The 23,058-nt window shown below is 37.0% G+C and overlaps 2 protein-coding genes across 5 annotated transcripts in view; both read left to right on the top strand.

Annotated features, from left to right (window-relative positions):
• The first annotated feature begins 2,257 nt into the window (after window positions 1-2,257).
• On the top strand, window positions 2,258-8,460 carry LOC143907535 (uncharacterized). The gene is made up of 4 exons (XM_077424379.1): window positions 2,258-2,667; window positions 4,714-4,820; window positions 4,916-4,978; window positions 8,182-8,460. Exons 1-4 carry the CDS (start codon window positions 2,655-2,657, stop codon window positions 8,458-8,460), a joined length of 462 nt encoding a protein of 153 aa, XP_077280505.1. The 5' UTR covers window positions 2,258-2,654.
• The window catches only part of LOC143907527 (uncharacterized), an 85,494-nt gene continuing 70,818 nt past the window's right edge, over window positions 8,383-23,058 (top strand). The window contains exons 1-5 of one of the 4 annotated variants that reach the window (XM_077424371.1): window positions 8,383-8,712; window positions 9,080-9,111; window positions 9,546-9,867; window positions 9,931-10,076; window positions 11,509-11,875. In XM_077424371.1, the coding sequence (XP_077280497.1) occupies window positions 8,682-8,712; window positions 9,080-9,111; window positions 9,546-9,867; window positions 9,931-10,019 (474 nt within the window). In that variant the 5' untranslated portion in view covers window positions 8,383-8,681 and the 3' untranslated portion in view covers window positions 10,020-10,076; window positions 11,509-11,875. Of the gene's footprint in view, window positions 9,112-9,545; window positions 9,868-9,930; window positions 11,371-11,508; window positions 11,876-23,058 lie in introns of those variants that run through there. The other 3 variants (XM_077424369.1, XM_077424368.1, XM_077424370.1) reach the window with 3 other exon arrangements.

Raw genomic sequence — 23,058 nt, forward strand, 5'->3', positions numbered from 1 at the left:
AAGCGAAGTGGGGAGGTGCGTGGAATCGGCTAGCTTGACCTAATCTCGGGCGGGGTTAATGAAGGGCGGCGCGAAATTCGGCGGGGTGACACGTTAATTTCATACTCAGTCAAATAACAAATAAAATAACATTTATTGAGTACTAGTTGTCGAGAATATAACAACGTTTATCCATCCGGCTTCGATCAAACACAAGATACATTCCATAAATAAATCAAGAATAGCCGGTGGCGGGGTGTCTGGATTCATCTAACAGAAATAATATTAAAGCGGACGCGAGACACCCACGGAGTATTAATTGAGTCTCTAATAAGCACGCTGAAGGCGCTATTCTCAAACAATTAATAATTCGAGTCGAAAGTTATAATACGCGAGAATACTACACTTAATATCACGAATAAGAGTGAGGTTCAACGTAAAATGTAGCGAAATAACGGTACGTCACGCTTGGATTGCGTGAAAACCACGTCCGGAACCGTACGGAAACTCTGTCGCCACGATATCTTAACCTGACGCGAGTGATTCTGCTCGGGCGCAACGGGGAGGCGCCGAGTCATTTAACCAGGCAAAGAATACGATAACTAACGCAAAATACTGGATTAATGCGGTTCTCCAATAATGCGGAATACCGGTCAACGCGAAATACTAGAGTCGCGATATCGCTAATAGCCACGGAACGCCATGAAGAACTACGCAAGTAACATCTAAACGCACGAAGCGTGTGAACGCCGGTAATTTCTTAACGCGAGTACAAGTCTAACATAAGTAGTCAATCGGCGGAAACGACAATCGGCCGCAATTAACAATGCCATCGACATCCCGACGCCAAATTCGAGGTGATCGCGAGCAGGGACGCCATAGGACGTAACGCAAGTAATACCGGACGCAAGGTTCTCAACGCGAGAGCAAACCTTACGCGATCGACCCGTAATAACGAGATCCAAACACGCATCGACACGCTAACCCCGACGCTCGAACACAAGAATTTCCCGACGCGAAGAAACGGTAACGCAATTTACGACGTACCGGCCCGTATGCGGCCGTACACCAAGGTCGCGAGAACAACGCAATATGCTCGCGATATCGAACTCATTAACGCCTATCGCGACCTCCAGGGATTCGCCATAACGCTTGTACCACGGTTCCGCGGCCACGATACCATCCCGAGGCCCTTTGCTCTCGTTATTGATCGCGAAATTACACTCGATCTTAACATGCGTTATTCCGAGCGAGAGCGTGCACCGGAGGGCGGTGTCGTGGCTTTACATCTCGCGATTTACGGGTAACCTCACCGGTGATACGCCTCCTCCTCGGCTCCTCGCCGTCACCTTCCACCAACGATCCTCGATCCGCCAGATAAAGATCGAAATGCCCGATTCGGGGTGGCTATCGCGTATCTTAGCAAAACGTATTATCTCGCCGACGGACGACCAGAGAGTGAAGCGCTAAACCCGCTCGATTGCGGAATCGATACGGTACCCCTTCCTGAGGGGCGCGCGAGCCAATCGGGCGCGAGCTTGCAAGCCCGCGGTGTCCCGGCGCAGTGCTGTCGATACGAGGTCTTTCGGGGGCGGGCAACGGTCCCTCGGCGGCGTACGACTCCTCAAATTTGTCCTTAGCGGCGGACGGAACTTCGCTCGTGCCGGTGTGCCTCCGGTTTGACCCCGGGGGCGGTGGCCAGCCACCCCGTGGGTCGGTGTTTTATGGAGATCATTTGCTGAAGCCGGGTGTTTACCCAAGCGCTTGGGGCCCCGCTATCGGCGGCCTCGTCCATCGCTGCCGCACGTGCCGCCCGCCTGCCGCGTTGCTCTCGCCAGCCCGCGATCTCTGCTGCTTCCGTGTTTGCCACCCCTACTTGGTTATCGATCGTCTTTGATTTTTTTCGCCAAGCACTCCCTCGAAGGTTTGCCGTGGTGTGGGTGAGGTGCCGCGCGTATTACATTGCATAAAAACAAAAGAAGGTAATCAGAATGCGGAAACGCGATTAAATACGACCCCTGGAGATCTCGTCGTTGCCTCCCTGGTCCGTCCCTGGGCGCGAAATTTCGCGCCTTTTGACGGCGGCGGGGTGCCGCGACGGTGCGGCGAGCCGCAACGTCACAATACATAATCTTAGAAATTATTTTGCATATGTAGTATAAAAAATTATGTTTTAAGAAATTCCTAAGTAAACTGATGAAATTTGTTAATTATGCTTTATATTAATAGCTATAATATTGGAAGATTAGTGTTGCTCGAGAATTCCATGAAAATAATACTTTCAAAGACATGCTTAAATAAATACAACATTATCCATGATTTTAACAGGAACATTTCGTTTCTTTCAATTTTTATTACAAGTATTGACTATTGTCTTTTAATTTAATTTTTTTTTCAGATGGAGGAAATATGTGGCAAGCAACCTGGTACAACACTTTATGTTTACGATGATTACAGTTATAATAAAGATTCTCGCAATCAGAATATTCTAAAATGCAGTACTCGCCGGTCTTCAAAGTGTCCTGGCGCTATAAATCTTGAGAATGGTCAAATACGTTTAGTCCACGATCATAATCATACAAAGACACAATGGAAGATAGTGCAATCTACCATGAAGCAAGAAATGTTGAAGCTGTGTCGAGAAACGTCTTTGTCTTTGAAAGATATATTTGACAATGTCTGTAGACAGTAAGTAAAATTACTCTTCGTGATTATTCTCTTCGTATGAATCCTGATGACCCTGCATGTACATATGTTGTAAATATGTATGTTTTTCTTATTTTGGATGAACTTTCTCACTAAAATTGAGAATACATAGATAAAACTTTAAAACATTATTTACAAAATAAAACCTACATAATAAACTTTAAAAAGTCACAGGAACCCATATGTTCTTTCAACGTTACAAAATTGCTGTTAAAATTACGGCTTAAAATAATGTATAGAATAACAGTATAAAAATAAAATTTAAATGTAAATCTTTCATTTTTAAACAACTAGCATGCCCCGCCGGGCTTTGCCCCGGCCCCGGTATTTTTTTTTTTTTTTTTTTTTTAGTTATTATGCTATTCGGGGCGGAGACGAATCCAACAAATCATAGATCATTAAAATTTGTCCAGCCGTTCTTGAGTTATAAATGGTGTAACTAACCCGACTTTGTTTTATATATATAGATCAAAATATTTTTATAAGCATGAAGCTTAAAATGTAGTAAAAATTATAACCTTTTTTATTGCTCTTTTTAATTTGTTTGCATAAAAAAGAAATTTAAACTAATTAGATATTTGCATTTAATTGTTTACTTTACTTTTTATTTCAAAAAGCATTGAATTTATAAATGTATGAATTTATTATAATATATATATATTTCCAAAATGCAGTGCCGTGGTCATGCGTTCTAGAGTAGCTGTTGCACTTGGCAGCCGACGTTTGAATAACGCACAATCACGGCGCTACATTTTGGAAATACATACATATTATAATAAATTCATAAACATAAAAATTAAAGCAGAATTAAAACACAGAGTAATTCATTGCTGTATGTAGTAAATTAAACGGAAAAATAATTTTTATCTTTTTAGTTATTGATCTTTTTAGTTACACATTTATATGTATTGAGTGCTTTTTCCGTAATCGGATTTTTAAACCCTAATCTTGGCAAACATTTTTATTAAAATAATTTTTGAATAATTTTTTCTATTACTTTAACTTTTGTGTGATAAAGCTTTTTTATTATATATTTTATATAAATGAGATAAAAGAAACCAGATAAAGTAATAATATGTCTTACAATTAGTTTTATTTAAACCAAAATTTTTGCTTTTCAATTTTCCTTTTTTAATAAGAATCAACTTGCCTCTTTTATTAAGTTTTTCTCTTTCCTTTTTTTTCTTTTCTTCTTCTATTTTTAAATTTCTTTTTACCAGTCACTGCTCTTTGTATTTTTTAGTCTGTTGTTTAATAAACTTTTTTTTTTAATTTTTCATCTTTTTATATTTTTATTTATTGGCGGAAGTTTTTTCTTGTTTTACCTTTTATTTTGTCAATTTTGCTACACAATATAAATATTCTTTCAATAAATGTCTTTTTTATTTTATTAGATTAAGAACAATTTTATTCATAGTTTCTGTAATGTTTACATTACAAATTGTACGCGAAGAAATTTTTATGTAAACAGATATATTTAAAAGTAATTTATATTTTTTTGAAGTGTCTTGCAAAATATGAAAAAATTGCGTAAAAAAAGTTTTTAAATTTAAAAATGTTTAATCGATTTTTCGATTTACATTCCCTTATTGCTTTCTAACAAGTAAATAAAATTATACTCTAAATATAGATTTGAAAAAGAGGCCTGGGGCCCGATTCTATAACGAGAAACGTATGCGCAAAATCTGCTTTAACAAAAAGGCTGCAAATTGATTGGCTCTATCGCACAGTTTTTAGCCAATAAGCTTGCAGCTTTTCTGTTAGAGCAGAGTTTGCGCGTACATTTGTTGTTAGAGAATCGGGCCCCTGCTTTTAACCCTCTGGAGGTTACATATTTTTGGCTTAACCTTTTAAATTTTTAAAATGTTTTATTCATGTAATAACAAGTTTAAGAAAAGTCTATGGGCATTTTATAGAAGAGTAGAAGGACTGGTAACTGATATCTGAACATCATAATTTAGATCGACTTGTTTCGGTGAAAATTAGCATTTGTCTTATAATTGATTGTATTGTTACATGTTTACAAAGGAAGCGTAACCTATAGCAATGGAAAAACAGCATTAATATTTACAAGTAATGAGCTGTTGCAAGAATCACAAAAATCAACAGAACTTTATGTAGATGGCACATTTAATGTAAGCCTAGCTCATTTGCAAAACATTATATTTACTATATATGTTTCTATGTTTTTTTTTTAATAAATAATATTAATAATATAAACTATTTTTAGATTGTTCCACGTGTACCATTAATGAGCCAACTGTATACTATTTATACTCGATTCGTAAACGTGGTAAGTACGCTCTAACATAGCTTTTATTATTATGAATTGTAGTTTGTTAATGTAGCATGTAAATGTTGAGTAGAAATATAGAAAAAGAATACAGGAGCTTGTATCAATATTCTACATTAATTTCTTTGTACAATAATATTCTTTTCATACAAATTGCTTATATTCTTTTGTTTGAACAAGCTCGCGCACAAGCCTGAACTCTAGAATTAGATGAGGAAGGAACAAAGGTAATTATGCAGTATAGGGGAAGCACCTCCGATGACCTTGACCTTGACATATGTTGTCAAGGTCACCCTCCTGAGTGACCTTCAGAAGGTTTTAGCCGTCGCTCGTTTTTTATTAAAAAGTTATAAACAAAAAAAGTTTCGAAAATATAGCAGTTATTTTAAGTACTGAGAGGCATAAACGACTAATATTACGTTTTTCTTTAAAGCAGAGAATAATTTATTTCGCGAGAAAGTCGCTGCTTTACCAAAACACATTTAAAGCAGTAAATTGTTGATAAATTGAAATTTTTTTGTTAAAGCAGAGAATACATTATTTTGCAAAAAAATCGCTGCTTTACCAAAACACAACATTTAAAGCAGTAAATCGTACCTATGTAGGTTAGTGACGCGCTTTAAAAGTATTTAAGTGTTTAAAGCGCGTCAACTAACCTATATATGCACCTATATATGCTATACTTTCCAAACTTTTTTTGTTAATAACTTTTTAACGAATAGCGAGCGACGGCTAAAACTTTCTGAAGGTCACTCGTGGTCATGACCTTGACAACATATATCAAGGTCATTGAAATCGGTGAGGTCGCCAAACTTTTTTTTGTTAATAACTTTATAATAAAAAACCAGCGACGGCTAAAACCTTCTGAAGGTCACTCAGGAGGGTGACCTTGACAACATATGTCAAGGTCAAGGTCATCGAAGGTGCTTCCCCTATACTGCATAATTACCGGAACAAATAATAAGAATCCGTTTATTGAGAGAGAGATTGCGTTTAGTAATTTATGTAATTTGAAATGGCTAGATTGGGCAGAACTATACAAAGAATACCAACATTTGTTGCATAGGAGAAGGGAAACTGCCCGAAAACCTTCCCAGTATTCGTGAACCAATTATTACATAGATCATATAAAATACTGTAGAAATACAATAAATGTATAAAACACAAAAAGAAACAAATCAATAGTTATTATAGAACAGTCCTTTCTTTAAATATGTATCATAATATACTTTTAGGTTTTACTGAGGTATTTCTTTATCATATAAAATCTTCGTTGTAAGAAGAATTGTCATAGTAGTCATTATTCTCGTATAATTTCTTTTGACGTAGTCAAGCTTAGAATTAGTTGTTCTTCTCTAAAGAAAGGATCGTTTGAAACATAAACATAAATCAATTAATACAAGAATATCACTTCAGATAGAATGTATACGTATAATCTGGAAAAAATAATGCATCAATTTTTTATTTTAAATAACGAATTACTATCATCAGTCTATTCATTGATGTTATTTGTAATGTTAATACTGATTGAGTATTACCAAATAAGTATCTAAATCTCGGCAAAGCATTGTATTATATCGTGAGCGATTACTACAACGTAAGCTATATGCATGACATGAGCAACAACAGAAACACAAGCGATAAGTTTCTCACTGAATTTACTAGACTAAATCTTGTACTAGGCAGTCTTTGATTGACACATTAATTCACTTTAGTATGAACATAACATTCAATAAGTCAGAATTCGCAAAATACTTAGTAGAATAATTATCAAGTTATTGAGAAGTAACTTTTATAGTAACGCACGGAATTAGTCACTAGATAGTTTTATCACAAAGAAACGATTAATATAATCCGCAATGAACGTATTCTCATTTCATATGTAATACAAAGAAAAGTACACATAGCTCGCAAATTAACAAGAGATATTGTCTAATTAATGAGAAAGAAACAATCGCACAAAGAAGAATTAAAGTTTTTTTACTTGTCATGAAAATGGTTGCAACCGAACGATTAATTATTTACTTTACTTTAAACTGAGCTCATTGTTATACAATTGAATCAAAATGAATTGAGCACAAACCTGAAATAAGAGATGAGGATGTTTTCCTCTCAACACGAGAAATGTATTATATTTCCTCAGACGAACAAGGATAACTCTCCTCCCCAGAATAACAAGGATAACTTTCCTCCCCAGAATAACAAGGATAACCCTCCTCAGATGAGCATAGGATCCTTTGATCAGGATTCCTAACGTAACGTTAGACGAATATCTAACGTCTCTACCTTCGATTGTGAAATAATTAGTTACCTTGTGAGCAAAACAGATGAATAATTAGAGCTAGTCTTACAGAACACGCCACAGACAAATTTCCTCTCGATGTATAAGTAGCGGCTCGTATTCAGTTTGAACAGGATTCCTCGAACGTTTCAGAAAATGGCTGCCTTCCTCGAACCTTCCACGTGCCGGCATGGCTCGCCAGGATGTATCTCGCTGGCTTCCTCTCAGTGACGATCGCTGTTGTCCTTTTCCGATCCGTATATGTTTCACAATTATCTTATTTATCGCACACGAATAGGCCGATCTCAAATACTTTACGATTTAACTGCGAAAAGATGATGCAATTATGCGACTCGAATTTATGTATAACGCACGATGTTTCACGCACGAGATCTGCGAGACGAATATGCTCGCTCGGCCGGGCTGCGCGCCCCTCCCAACATGCTCAAACATGCGCGGTAAACACGTGCCTCGCCGCCTGGGACGCAGCGTTGTCGGCGCCGCCCGCGCGTTTTTTCCATGAACTACGTAGAACGCGCGGCTTGACCTATCAGATTACAATCGACACTGATGGCCGCAAAAAAAGAATAACACAATCTCTCTCTCTCTCTCTCTTTCAACTTCAAACATCTTTTAAAGAATAAATATAGGAAAAATAAGAACAATAGGAAAATAATATTCTATTTTATATGGATATTGACAGTAGGAATTTAAAAGAACGAATACAGCATTATTTTTTATAAATTTATACGTGTTTTATAAATGTCTGATTACTTTCTTAATAGTAATAAAATAGTGAGATTTAAACAATATTTATATTAACAATTCAGTTCATATCTTACTTCCTATATGATTCTCTTGTGAAATATCTAAATATGTATATATTTCTTGATTTTAATAACAAATCTGTTATATTTTATAGGGTGCACGGGGGGGTATGAGGCGCTCCCCGGATTTGCGATTGGTCAACAAAATTTCTCGAAGGACCAGAGGGCCCGTGCCCTCGCGAAAGCTAATAAAGCGAAGCAAGCAAGCGAATATCAAAATGCGAGGCGACTCACCGTGTCGTTGCCCGGCGCCTCCTGGGTGTCGACGTCGTCCTCCCGTTGGCGAGATCTCTGGCGTGCAAGGCGAAAGCGTGCAACCGTCCGGTATAGCAAGCGGGCACGGACAGGCAGGTATAGCAAGCAGGCACAGATAGGCAGGATAGTAAGCAGTCACAGATAGGCAGGATATCAAGCGATTAGGCCTTCGTGGTCTGCGATAGGCGACCGAGCACTCCGAGTTTGCACATGCAAAAACGGTAACGTGTGAGCTTCACGACGTTCGACTGGTGAGTGCCTCTTCGGCATTCTCCGGCTCCGGCTCGCGCACCTGCGAAGTACGGCGCGAGCGAGTACCGAATTCTTCTCATAATTGGGGATGCCACCCGTGGGCGGGCAGCACGAGTCGGGTGAGTCGCGCGAATATCGACAAGTGTATTAATCGCGATCCACCGACGTTTCGCTAATAGGCGCGATAATTTAACCCGGTATAATTAGTCAATACGAAAACCGTACCATTAACAATGTGAAACGACAACACGAAATCAATCTTATAATTAACTACTATTTACACTATGATACATGGCGGTGCGCCAAACATAGGGTATTGGTATGATCTTTGTTCTGTGTGAAAGTCGCTCAAGTAATATGTATATACAGCTATTTGGGAGAAAATTATTGAATTAGTGCCAACGCTTCAACAAAATTTAAAGTTTATAATGAGCGACTATGAGGCAGCTGCCTTAAAAGCAATAAATGAACAATTTTCAACAGCAGAGGCGCATGGTTGCTGGTTTCACTTTAATCAGGTATAATAATTTATTAGAAGAAATATTGATAACTGTTGGAATAAGATTTAGTACAACAAAAATTAATGTAAAGAATAACATCTGATTGATAATCATGTTTCTTTATTATCTATTGATAAAAGTAACGCGTTACTTGTAACATTGTTATAAAATGAAAATAATAACGGTAACGAGTTACTTTTATCAATACATAATAAAGATACATGATTATGATAATCAAATGTTACTAATTTTTCATATTTATTTGGCGCAAATTTCCTGATATCATTTTCTATTTTGTACAGAGCGCGTACACTTGGCGCGAGATAACTATTATCTCTTGATCTTAATGAATATAAAAATTCTTATGTATAACATGAACTTATATACTTGCAATAGTTGTCTCCATAATTATCGGAATTGACTGATCCTAATGAATACAAATATATTTATAGGCATTATTGCGTCATTGGCGGCGATTAGGTTTAATGGATGCACCAAGAAACGTTTTATCTATGACTATGACTATGGCGTTGATTCCTTCTGATTGCTTTGAGAAAGCATTCTTTCTTATACAGCTTGAAGCTTGCCAAATTTCGGGAAAATATCCTGCTGTTAATAATTTTCTGGCTTATGTACGGAATACTTGGTTACCGTTAGCATCAAAAGTCAGTGTTTATAATTGTCCTGTGGGGACAAATAACATAACAGAAAATTTCCATAATATAGCAGGAAAAAAATTTGGCAAATCTCATGGAAACGTGTGGGACTTCTTAGGTAGGTAATTTATTTCGATTTTGTGAAGAAATGAACAAATTTGATATAACATTCCATTTGCAGATAACTTACGAAAATTGATTGTTGATGAAAAACTAAAATTAAAACGTCTACAGACTGGTGAAATTAGCTGGATATCGTACAAGCCTTAAAAACTAACAACGGGATTATAAAATACTGGAAGCTCAAAGAGCTTTTGCAGCTGGCAGGTTAGATAACAATAAATTATATTAATTTACTGAACTATGGCAAACAATAATTAAAATATGTTTTCACAACACCTTCACAGAAAGTTCGACTTTCCATGCCTGTAGAGAAGGGCGAAAGTGACCAATTTCAAGCCAGGGCGGCATAGCGGGAAGAAAGTGAGCACTTTCCTCCCGCTACTGCCGTCCTGTCGTGAAATTGGTCACTCTCTCCTCTCTCTAGGCATGGAAGTCAAACTTTCCGTGAAGGTGTTGTGAAAAATAACATATGTGCACCTCGAGTTGAAAGCTTTTTCAGACTCGTGTGATTGCCGCCCCATCCGAAGGCTCTGGCGGCAAACTTCACACTCGTCTGAAAAACGCTACTTTCGCCCCTTGGTGCACAATATACCATTTCTTATTTTTAATATTTTACTTGTATAAAGATGTAGGATGTAAAAGTTAAACAATCGTGTGTGTGTGTGTGTGTGTGTGTGTGTGTGTGTGTGTGTGTGTGGGTGTGGGTGTGGGTGTGGGTGTGGGTGTGTGTGTGTGCGTGTGCGTGTGCGTGTGCGTGTGCGTGTGCGTGTGCGTGTGCGTGTGCGTGTGCGAGTGCGTGTGCGTGCGCGTGTGCGTGTGCGTGTGCGTGTGCGTGTGCGTGTGCGTGTGCGTGTGTGTGTGTGTGTGTGTGTGTGTGTGTGTGTGTGTGTGTGTGTGTGTGTGTGTGTGTGTGTGTGTGTGTGTGTACATCAGAGGTAAGGGACCATATGTCTATAGTTTTATACATTTCGAGAAAACGGCGTTTAAAGTTTTAAATAAGGAAAAAATGTATTTTTATTAAATGTAAAATAAAAGTGGCAATGTAATTTTTTAAATATTTATTATAGCAATGAAACTGATATGTTTGTAGTATAATTGTCAATAATACATTGTACCTAATCAAAACTAAGGAACTTGCAATTGTTTACCGCTAAAAGAAAAATCAGGTTAAAGAAACATAAATTTTAGACACTATTTTAGATAATATAGTTGTAATAGACATAAAACCTTTTACTATATTAAAATTTAAGCTCCCGGTATATTGGAAATAGTACTAACTCAATATTGACAAAAAGTGGACATACGATCCTTTACCTCTGAGGTACTGATATGTCACTACAATACAAATAGGTCTGTATGAAAAAGTACGTAATTAAATTAAAAAATTGTACTTTACGTAATTGGTAGTAAAATCAAACTCAAATTAATATTAATGTTCCATTTTCCAACTCAAACTCAACAACTTTATCTAAAACTATTTTAATTAAACAGTTTTAATACCAAGTATTTGCATTTATTTTCTTATTTGAAACAATAAATTTTTATTTCAGATTTTTCCATACTTTTTAATATTTATGTATAGCAGTTTTAATATTATGTATGTGGTACAACAAACTGTTTTTCTTATTTATTGCAGGCTACATCTTGAATATTTCTTACGTATGTTTACTGACAACTACGAAAATTTTATTCTGACAGATACAGTAGTTCCTATAGGTAAATACACATATACACACATATATATATTTTTTATTAACAATGATAAATGATAGTAATAAAAAAAAATAAGTGCAAGTGGTTTAATTAGATATCATACAATTGCTCAGATTATATTTAATTAGTTTTTCTCTTATAAGTTCAATTGGACTAAACTGTAGTGTCAAAATAAATCGTGTACAAATGAAACACTGTCATTTTAAGTAATAATGCTAAAGTATATAATTTTATATTAAGTGCTTATTATGTATTGCTAAAAATTAAGTTCATAATCTGAACAATGTAAATAATATATTTTTAATTGTACATTTTTCCAATATGCATGCTTAACATTTTAAATTTCCAAATTAGGTTTAAAATGAATTAAGTATACATTTCACTTTTAAGTTGTAAACTTTTACAATAAACATCTAAATTTAACTTTTACATAAATTTGATTTGTCTCTTGCACACACACAGTACTACATAAATAAAATATGCTATAAAATACAATTTTTGAAAATAACATTTTTCAGATAAACAATTTTTTGCTTTCTTTAATTCTTACAGTAATCTTCAGCTTAATGTTATTAAAATATTAATATTCAATAAGAATTATTCGCCAGTGATGAAATAATAATTCGGTATAGTTAAACGGCCTGACTGGCAAGTTTTATTAAGTATATCACAACGACGTTTCGACCACTAATTTGGGTCCTTTTCAAGTTATTTTAACAATGCTGGAATGCGAGAATGAAAGAATATATAAGAAATTTAAAAATAAAAATAAAAATTAATTAAACAACATTACGCGTTGAACGGATTTACGATAATATCGGTAAATAGGACTTACATGGATCATTGTGCGTCAATTATATAAAATTCGTGGCGGGTCGGAAAAATACGACGGTCTCATGTGAAGGCCGAAAAAACTAATGATACATTATCGCAAAATACAGTAAACATAGAAGAAGAACTTAAAGTGATACATTATCGCAAAATGCGGTAAACATAGAAGGAGAACTTAAAGTGAAGAAATTATTCGATCATAGACCAATGGTAGGTTTTCAGTGTCTTTCTGTGAGTTGATTGCCCCTTTTTTAATAAATAGCATTTCAGAAATTTCACGTTTTTTTAAATTTTGTTCTTTGTGTAAGATTGTAGCATCCTGCCATTTGAAATTATGGTCGCAATCTGTTCTATGCTTACTGACGACCGAATGTTGGTTGGGGGGTTTTTTGATGTCTGCGTGATGCTCTTTTATACGCGTTTCTAAATGTCGCTTCGTTTGTCCGATATAGCATGCATTGCAATCAGAACAGTCGAGTTTATAAACGACATCAGTGCATCTCCTGATCTCCAATCTATCCTTCCCTTTCCTGATTAGTGTATCCATTTTCTTAGGGACCGTATACAAGGTGTTCAAACCGTAATTTTTGAACGTACGGCGTAATCCCTCACTAAAAGTTTTTACGTAGGGGATGGGAACATAATTTTTCAGATCAAGAGTAAATGCACTGTCCTCGTTGTTAGCGCTATCCTCATTATTCGATCGTTTGTTAATTTCTGAAATTTTTCTTTGAATGTGTTTGTTCACCAACAGGTCCGGAAAACAGTTATTAGACAATATGGTTTTCACTAACTTGATGTTCTCATCGTGAAACTGTTCATCCGACAATAGTATGGCCTGGTCAACCAAATTAATGACCGTGTTAATCTTGTATTTCAAAGGATGACTGGAGAAAAAATTAATATACCTGCCAGAGAACGTTGGTTTTCGATACCAGTTGGTGAACAAACAGTTGCCGTGTCTAAAAACAGACGTGTTTAAAAAATTCAGGGTGTTGTTCTTCTCAAGTTCATACGTGAATTTGAGACGCGGGTGATAGTTGTTAAACGTACGGACAACCTCATTAAGTTTTGAATGTGGAATGCACATAAAAATGTCATCGACATAACGGAGAAAAATCTCGATATGAAAATCAAAGGATTGAAGGCAGCAAGTCTCTAAATCGTCCATAACGATATCGGCTAAAATAGGCGAGAGGGGGAAACCCATTGGACTACCGAAGATCTGTTCGTAGAACTCACCGTCAAAAGAAAACTAGTGGAGTTAAGAATCATTCTGATAGCGTGTAGAAATTGGTCCAGATTCATCCGGGTCCCTCCCGATATCGCATCCCATCTTTTTTCGATTCCAGTCAGAACAAGTTCTATGGGTATGTTCGTGAACAACGCAACGACATCGAGAGAGACCAGGACGTGGTCAGGGGGGATGATGTGTTGCTTCATACTCTCCACGAACGACCAACTATCTTTAACATGGGAAGACGGCTTCACAACTGCTTTATTCAGAATGTTGTGCAGATATGAGGCAATATTATAAAGAGGGCTTCCAACGGCAGATACAATTATGCGTAACGGATAGCCCTCCTTGTGGATCTTCGGAAGTCCATAGCAACAGGGGAGGTTACCGTTTGTGCAGTTCAGATAATTGTAAGCCCTCGCGTCAATAATACCGTTGTTCTTCCATGATTTCACTAAACAGTTTAATTGCGAGGTGATTTTATTCAACGGGTTTCTGTTTATTTTTCTGTATGTAGACTGATCGTTAAGCAAGGCTTTCATTTGCATAATATAGTCTTGTCTATTCATGATGACAGTGGTCTGACCTTTGTCAGCATTCGTAACCAGAATGTCAGGGTTGTTAGTAAGATATTTCTTGCATAACGAAAACTGCGATAAGATGTATCTATCTACAGAATTAGATCTCTTGTTTGTTTTTATGAAATCATGGAGAGAATTTGAAACAAGACAGCGCACTTCGTTAACTTTGTCATCATCGATCATGTGCTTATTTTGTTCAAAGTTTTTGAGAACATCTAAGACAATTTTTGATCGGTCATTCCTATTGTATTGATTGACAGGTAGTCCGAACCTGCTACCAAGACTTAGCATCTTTAAAATATTTTCGAGGATCTGTCTGTTACTAATGTTAACGATCCATTACTCCACTGCCGACGTTGGGGCCTATTTCCTCCACACATCCTAAATTTTCGATACAATATTAAACTGCGCAACACGCGTTTAAATCGAACATTGGACAATTACAAACACCGTTGCCAATGTTTGTTTTTGAACCTAGAGATTAAGGACATTAACTACACGATTGCTTATTTACGATCTGAGGGGCAAAGGATTGAAGACGCGTTATACGTTTCTCTACCGGCATGTACAGTAAAAGATTTTTTCTTATATAACAGAAACAAGATATCTCACTTCGACAACTTGACCAGATGCAAATTAATGAAAAAATTCAATAACTTAAAAATTAAACATAACAAACAAGTTGAGACTTTCCATAATATTGACACAAATAAATGGATCGTTAACATTAGTAACAGACAGATCCCCGAAAATATTTTAAAGATGCTAAGTCTTAGTAGCAGGTTCGGACTACCTGTCAATCAATACAATAGGAATGACCGATCAAAAATTGTTTTAGATGTTCTCAAAAACTTTGAACAAAATAAGCACATGATCGATGATGACAAAGTTAACGAAGTGCGCTGTCTTGTTTCAAATTCTCTCCATGATTTCATAAAAACAAACAAGAGATCTAATTCTGTAGATAGATACATCTTATCGCAGTTTTCGTTATGCAAGAAATATCTTACTAACAACCCTGACATTCTGGTTACGAATGCTGACAAAGGTCAGACCACTGTCATCATGAATAGACAAGACTATATTATGCAAATGAAAGCCTTGCTTAACGATCAGTCTACATACAGAAAAATAAACAGAAACCCGTTGAATAAAATCACCTCGCAATTAAACTGTTTAGTGAAATCATGGAAGAACAACGGTATTATTGACGCGAGGGCTTACAATTATCTGAACTGCACAAACGGTAACCTCCCCTGTTGCTATGGACTTCCGAAGATCCACAAGGAGGGCTATCCGTTACGCATAATTGTATCTGCCGTTGGAAGCCCTCTTTATAATATTGCCTCATATCTGCACAACATTCTGAATAAAGCAGTTGTGAAGCCGTCTTCCCATGTTAAAGATAGTTGGTCGTTCGTGGAGAGTATGAAGCAACACATCATCCCCCCTGACCACGTCCTGGTCTCTCTCGATGTCGTTGCGTTGTTCACGAACATACCCATAGAACTTGTTCTGACTGGAATCGAAAAAAGATGGGATGCGATATCGGGAGGGACCCGGATGAATCTGGACCAATTTCTACACGCTATCAGAATGATTCTTAACTCCACTAGTTTTTCTTTTGACGGTGAGTTCTACGAACAGATCTTCGGTAGTCCAATGGGTTTCCCCCTCTCGCCTATTTTAGCCGATATCGTTATGGACGATTTAGAGACTTGCTGCCTTCAATCCTTTGATTTTCATATCGAGATTTTTCTCCGTTATGTCGATGACATTTTTATGTGCATTCCACATTCGAAACTTAATGAGGTTGTCCGTACGTTTAACAACTATCACCCGCGTCTCAAATTCACGTATGAACTTGAGAAGAACAACACCCTGAATTTTTTAAACACGTCTGTTTTTAGACACGGCAACTGTTTGTTCACCAACTGGTATCGAAAACCAACGTTCTCTGGCAGGTATATTAATTTTTTCTCCAGTCATCCTTTGAAATACAAGATTAACACGGTCATTAATTTGGTTGACCAGGCCATACTATTGTCGGATGAACAGTTTCACGATGAGAACATCAAGTTAGTGAAAACCATATTGTCTAATAACTGTTTTCCGGACCTGTTGGTGAACAAACACATTCAAAGAAAAATTTCAGAAATTAACAAACGATCGAATAATGAGGATAGCGCTAACAACGAGGACAGTGCATTTACTCTTGATCTGAAAAATTATGTTCCCATCCCCTACGTAAAAACTTTTAGTGAGGGATTACGCCGTACGTTCAAAAATTACGGTTTGAACACCTTGTATACGGTCCCTAAGAAAATGGATACACTAATCAGGAAAGGGAAGGATAGATTGGAGATCAGGAGATGCACTGATGTCGTTTATAAACTCGACTGTTCTGATTGCAATGCATGCTATATCGGACAAACGAAGCGACATTTAGAAACGCGTATAAAAGAGCATCACGCAGACATCAAAAAACCCCCCAACCAACATTCGGTCGTCAGTAAGCATAGAACAGATTGCGACCATAATTTCAAATGGCAAGATGCTACAATCTTACACAAAGAACAAAATTTAAAAAAACGTGAAATTTCTGAAATGCTATTTATTAAAAAAGAGGCAATCAACTCACAGAAAGACACTGAAAACCTACCATTGGTCTATGATCGAATAATTTCTTCACTTTAAGTTCTCCTTCTATGTTTACCGCATTTTGCGATAATGTATCACTTTAAGTTCTTCTTCTATGTTTACTGTATTTTGCGATAATGTATCATTAGTTTTTTCGGCCTTCACATGAGACCGTCGTATTTTTCCGACCCGCCACGAATTTTATATAATTGACGCACAATGATCCATGTAAGTCCTATTTACCGATATTATCGTAAATCCGTTCAACGCGTAATGTTGTTTAATTAATTTTTATTTTTATTTTTAAATTTCTTATATATTCTTTCATTCTCGCATTCCAGCATTGTTAAAATAACTGTCGAATACCGGTTCCCAAAAAGATCGGTAACGAAAAATTATATACTTTATGGCACTCCCCGGAAAATTCTACCCCTGTTTGATCTACAATTCTTTGAAATTCGGTGAATTATTTCCCGAAAAATTGGAAAAATTAAAAAACCGGTTTTCAAAAAGATCGGTAACAAAAAACTATACACATAATGACACTCCCCGGGAAATTCTACTCCTGTTTCATATATATTTCTTTAAAATTCGGTCAATTATTTCCCGAAAAAATGAAAAAATGTCGAATACCGGTTTCCAAAAAGATCGGTAACAAAAAATTATACACTTTATAGCACTCCCCGGAAAATTCTATCCCTGTTTGATCTACAATTCTTTGAAATTTGGTGAATTATTTCCCGAAAAATTAGAAAAATTAGAAAAACCGGTTTTCAAAAAATCGGTAACAAAAAACTATACACATAGTGGCACTCCCCGGAAAATTCTACCCCCATTTCATATACTTTTGGTAAAAATTCGGTTCAGGGGTTTGGGCTGAGCGTTGATGAGTGAGTGAGTGAGTCAGTCAGGACATCTTCCTTTATATATATATAGATATTATTGACGCTTTTCATTTCTAAAAAAGGCATGTAAAGTCAATAATCAAATCTATCAAAGTTTATTGTTGTCGCCTTTCCGCAATGTCAATTGATTTTCTCGTTGCGCTTACTTCGTGAGCGGCTATTATTGCATATTTTACCAGTTGATAAAGTTGTGTGTATCTAAGGGTTAATAGTGTAATAGTGTTTATATAATATAAAAATAGCTTAAATAAATAAGCAGCGCGCGTTTAAAATGTCTAGTTATTACATAAAATTAATTTTTTCACATGTATTTTATCAAGGTGGATCATAAAGTTAACTATATGCCCTATGTGCCCTATTAAATTAGAGCAATCTCAGTGATCTGTACTCAATTACATGAAATAATATAGGTATTACTTGTGTAGACACAATATATAAATTCGTTACTTTCTAATAACCCTTTTTCTTTTTGCTGATTCTATTTTGTTGAATATTATATTATATATACAGGGTGCCCCAGAATTCTTGGTACTTTTTTCATATTTAGATAGAGCGAGCCAAACTGAATCGAAAAGTCATGTACCATTTTGTAATTTTCGCAATAGTTGACGAGTTATTAATGATTAAAAATCGACGTATTAGCCCGCCCTCCGTTAAATCCAAGCGCGCGGCGAGATGCGGCCGCCCCGCGGTCGGCGCGCGGGCAGTTGTTTACTACAAGCGGCGATGATTACGCACGAGCGGCGTGTAACGCCGGGCCCCTGTCCTAAGCGATGATAGTTTCTCGCCTTTTTTAAATAGAAATAAAATTTTTTAACAACATAGAAAATTTTTTTGTGCGTACGTATGTACATATGTGTGCACATGCATACACAAGAAAATATCAATTCTACTGCTTAAAAAAGCGATTACTCAATTTACCTTTTTTTTTTTTTTTTAGTAAGTAACGGTTGTTTTTAAGCAAGAATATTTTCATGATAATAGTCTTAAAATGTACAAATTTTAGAAAGAGTCTTTATTATGTACTCGAAAGAAGAATTTATACTTTTTCAAAGAACATAATAAAATTTTATCAAAGAAAAGTCAAAATAATAAATAAAATAATATGAGGACCCTCGAGATTAAAATAGGAGAAGGCTATGAGGGTCAGACGCAGATCACAGTGCGTAATATCAGAAATAAGTGATTTATTTGTCGTTTTGATACATTACATCGATCCGTACGTTTCGGCTCAGCTTTGAGCCATCTTCAGCAGTAGTTACAGAAGTTAAGTTACACGTTCTCCGTACCGTATGGTGAGTTTACTGATTCAAAGTATCAGAAACATAAACCAATTGATTTATATCTGTAAATTTGTTTAATTAATATTGAGATATTAAAAAGATCCCTTAAGAAACTCACCATTCGGTCTGAAAAACATGGAATACAGAGCCATGCGTACATAATGAATATCTACTCTCTGCGAGAAGACTTGACGATCTTGTCGACACGACACACAATAATATGAAAGGTCTTGCAAGGAGAGACATGTCGTAGGCCAACACACCGGCGAGGATTATAACAAAGCACGATTTGACACCGTCACAATATTGCATGTACCAATAGTAAAACCCCGATTTGCCAACGACCGAAGTTCATGAGCATGGATTACAATTTGCTCAAAACCGTGACATATGCATGATGCAAAATATCCGTGTCATTTTGAGACGGTGTCAAATCGTGCTTTGTTATAATCCTCGCCGGTGTGTTGACTTACGACATGCCTCTTCTTGCAAGACCTTTCATATCATTGCTGTGCATGTGTCGTGTCGATAAAGATCGTCAAGTCTTCTCGCAGAGAGTATTCATTATGTATACATGGCTCTGTATTCCACGTTTTTCAGACCGAATGGTGAGTTTTTTAAGGGATCTTTTTAATATCTCAACATTAATTGAACAAATTTACAGATATGGATTAATTGGTCTATGTTTCTGATACTTTGAATCAGTAAACTCACCATACGGTACGGAGAACGTGTAACTTAATTTTTGTAACTACCGCTGAAGATGGCTCAAAACTGAGCCGAAACGTACGGATCGATGTAATGTAAAACGACGAATAAATCACTTATTTCTGATATTACGCACTGTGATCTGCGTCTGACCCTCATAGCCTTCTCCTATTTTAATCTCGAGGGTCCTCATATGATTTTATTTATTATTTTGACTTTTCTTTGATAAAATTTTATTATGTTCTTTGAAGAAGTATAAATTCTTCTTTCGAGTACATAATAAAGACTCTTTCTAAAATTTGTACATTTTAAGACTATTATCAAGAAAATATTCTTGCTTAAAGACAACCGTTACTTACTAAAAAAAAAAAGGTAAATTGAGTAATCGCTTTTTTAAGCAGTAGAATTGATATTTTCTTGTGTATGCATGTGCACACATATGTACATACGTACGCACAAAAATTTCTATGTTGTTAGAAAATTTTATTTCTATTTAAAAAAGGCGAGAAACTATCATCGCTTAGGACAGGGCCCCGGCGTTACGCGCCGCTCGTGCGTAATCATCGCCGCTTGTAGTAAACAACTGCCCGCGCGCCGACCGCGGGGCGGCCGCATCTCGCCGCGCGCTTGGATTTGGCGGAGGGCGGGCTAATACGTCGATATTTAATCATTAATAACTCGTCAACTATTGCGAAAATTGCAAAATGATACATGATTTTTCGACTCAGTTTGGCTCGCTCTATCTAAATATGAAAAAAGTACCAAGAATTCTGGGGCACCCTGTATATAGGCATAAACAAAAAATTTTATGACACTAGCACGCACGCGCGCTACGCGCGCGCTTCAAACTTTTTCTGTTCTATTTCATCTTAAAACACTCATCCCACATCACCATTTCTATCCGTTAAAATGTATTCCCTTTCTCATCGACTATACCAGGTCCATTCGCCACCTCTCGTTCCTTTTTTTCTCTTCGCTCACTTCACATATCTGTCTCTCCCATATTTTGTTTTCTTCTTTCTTTTTATTTCTCGCATAAGACTTATCACACTTCGCTTCCTCGGTTCTCATTTTTTTCCTTACACTTAACTACTTCTTACACTGCACTAACGCGCGCGCCATCCATGTCCATATAGTTCCCGTTATATTTATTCTAAAATATTTATCCCATTCCACTATTTCTCTCCGTTAATTTATTCCATTTTTTCCTCTACTGTACTAATATCTAATCGTCACCACCTCCCATTTCTCTTCTCTCTCCGCTTACTTCACGTACTTATCTCTCTCATATTTTATTTTTTTTCTTTCTTCTTATTTTTTATATAAGACTTCTTACACTCTAATTTTTTCATTTGGTACCTATCTTTGTCCGTCAACAACAACGTAAACAAAATCAGGCTTAACGGGCATCCCTGTCTTTCTAACTCTCCTTCCTGTTCAAAACCTTTCTCCCAGCTCCTCTCCCACCCTTACCCTGCATTCCTCAACAGCTCCTTACATCTTATCACCAAGCCCTTCCTCACTCCTTTTTTCCTCATCGCTTCCACCAGAATCCTTCTGTCCACCGAGTCAACAAAGCTGCTTTCAAGTCTACGAACAACACCACCATCTTCCCCTTCTTTAATTTACCTGCCTATTTATTAAGTAATTTAATACATAGATGTTGTCCGTGGTTCCTACCCCTCTCCTAAACTTTGTCTGACTCTGCGGAAGCAATCCCTTCTCTTCTACCTCCTTCCTCAACCTTTCCGCCAAAACAGCAGCGTACACCTTGTATGCCGTTTGTGCTAACATCACCCCTCTGTAGTTTCCGACTTTCTCCCACTTCCCCTTTTTTATAGGCACTATAATTCCCTCCTTCCAACCTTCCGGCCAACCCTTTTCTTTCCACACTCTATTACATACCTCCCACAACCATTTTTTCACCACCTCTCCTCCAAACTTTCATACCTCATTTGGAATTCCATAACTTCCCATCACTTTGCCTTCCCTAAGTTTTCCCACCATTTCCCACATCTTTTCTCTCCTTATTTTTTCCTCTTCTCCTCCAACTCCTCCCAACAAATCTCTGAAATACCTATCCCATTCCTGCATACTAATTCCCTCGTTCAACCTTCTTCTCCTCTTTCTCTCTCTGTTTACCATCTTCCATATATGTCCCTCTGTCCTAATCTCCTTTACCTCCCCTTCCCATTTCTCCACTTCTCTTCTTTTCTTCTCCTTATACAACTTCTTGTATCGCTGTTTTTCCTCCCTATAACTGCCACTTTTTCTTCCTTTTTTTCTCTATTTTCTTAACATGAGCTTTTTCTCTTCCTTTTTTTTACATTCTTCACCCCAACAGCCTCTTTCTCCGCCCTTTTTGCCCTTTCCATTCACTTTCCTTAATACCTTCCCTATCTTCCTTTTTAGCCCCTACCATTCTTCCACTCCCTTTCCTGAATTTGCTTATCACCCACTAACTCTTTAAATTTTTTCTTGTCCTCCTCTGATCAATCTTCTTTCTCATTTTTGCCCTTCTCCCCTTCTTTTTACCCAAACCGTCCTTCACCCATTTTACCTACGCCGTCACTGGCTGGTGGTCTGAGTCGACCTTTGCTTCCACCACTACCCGTTCTATCCTCTCTCTTGTCCTCCTGTCCCCCAACACGCAGTCAATCACCGACTCCCCTATCCTCCCTCTCCCTTAAAAATTGCCCACCCATGCTCCTCCAAAAACCTACATAACTATCTTTCCTCCCCGTTTACCTTGCCATCTTTCGTTCTTCTTTCCCCTTTTCCTCTCTCTTCCTCTCCTTCTTCTACAAATCCCTCCTCCTTCCCAGTCCTTGCGTTAAAATTCTTCCTATCAGCACCCTCACTTCCGTCTCTATCTCCTCCACCTATTACTTTAGGTCTTCTAATTTCCTGCCTATATCTTATTTATATACACTCCTATTATGTTCCATCACTTCTTCTCTAACCTTACCTTTATCGATAACATCCCTTCTTTATCTTTTTTCGTCCTTTTTTTTTCCATTTTGACCCCTGCCCTCGCCCATACTATAATTCCTCCTACCGCCCTTCGCTTCCGATTCTTCCTTTTTGCTTTCTGCACTTCCCACACGTAACCTCTCGGCAGCCTTTCCTTTATCTTTTGTCATCCTTTACCATCCACCCATTTCTCACATAACACCATTACATCCCTTTCCTCCAGCCCCATCCAAAACTCTTATCTTTATTTGTTAATCCCGCCACATCCCAATAAGCCACTTTATATATTCTCTTTCTCTCCTCTCTCTCTCTCTC

Source organism: Temnothorax americanus, unplaced genomic scaffold (assembly GCF_048541705.1).
Source record: "Temnothorax americanus isolate GAGA-0224 unplaced genomic scaffold, ASM4854170v1 Scaffold83, whole genome shotgun sequence".
Lineage (NCBI taxonomy): Eukaryota > Metazoa > Arthropoda > Insecta > Hymenoptera > Formicidae > Temnothorax > Temnothorax americanus.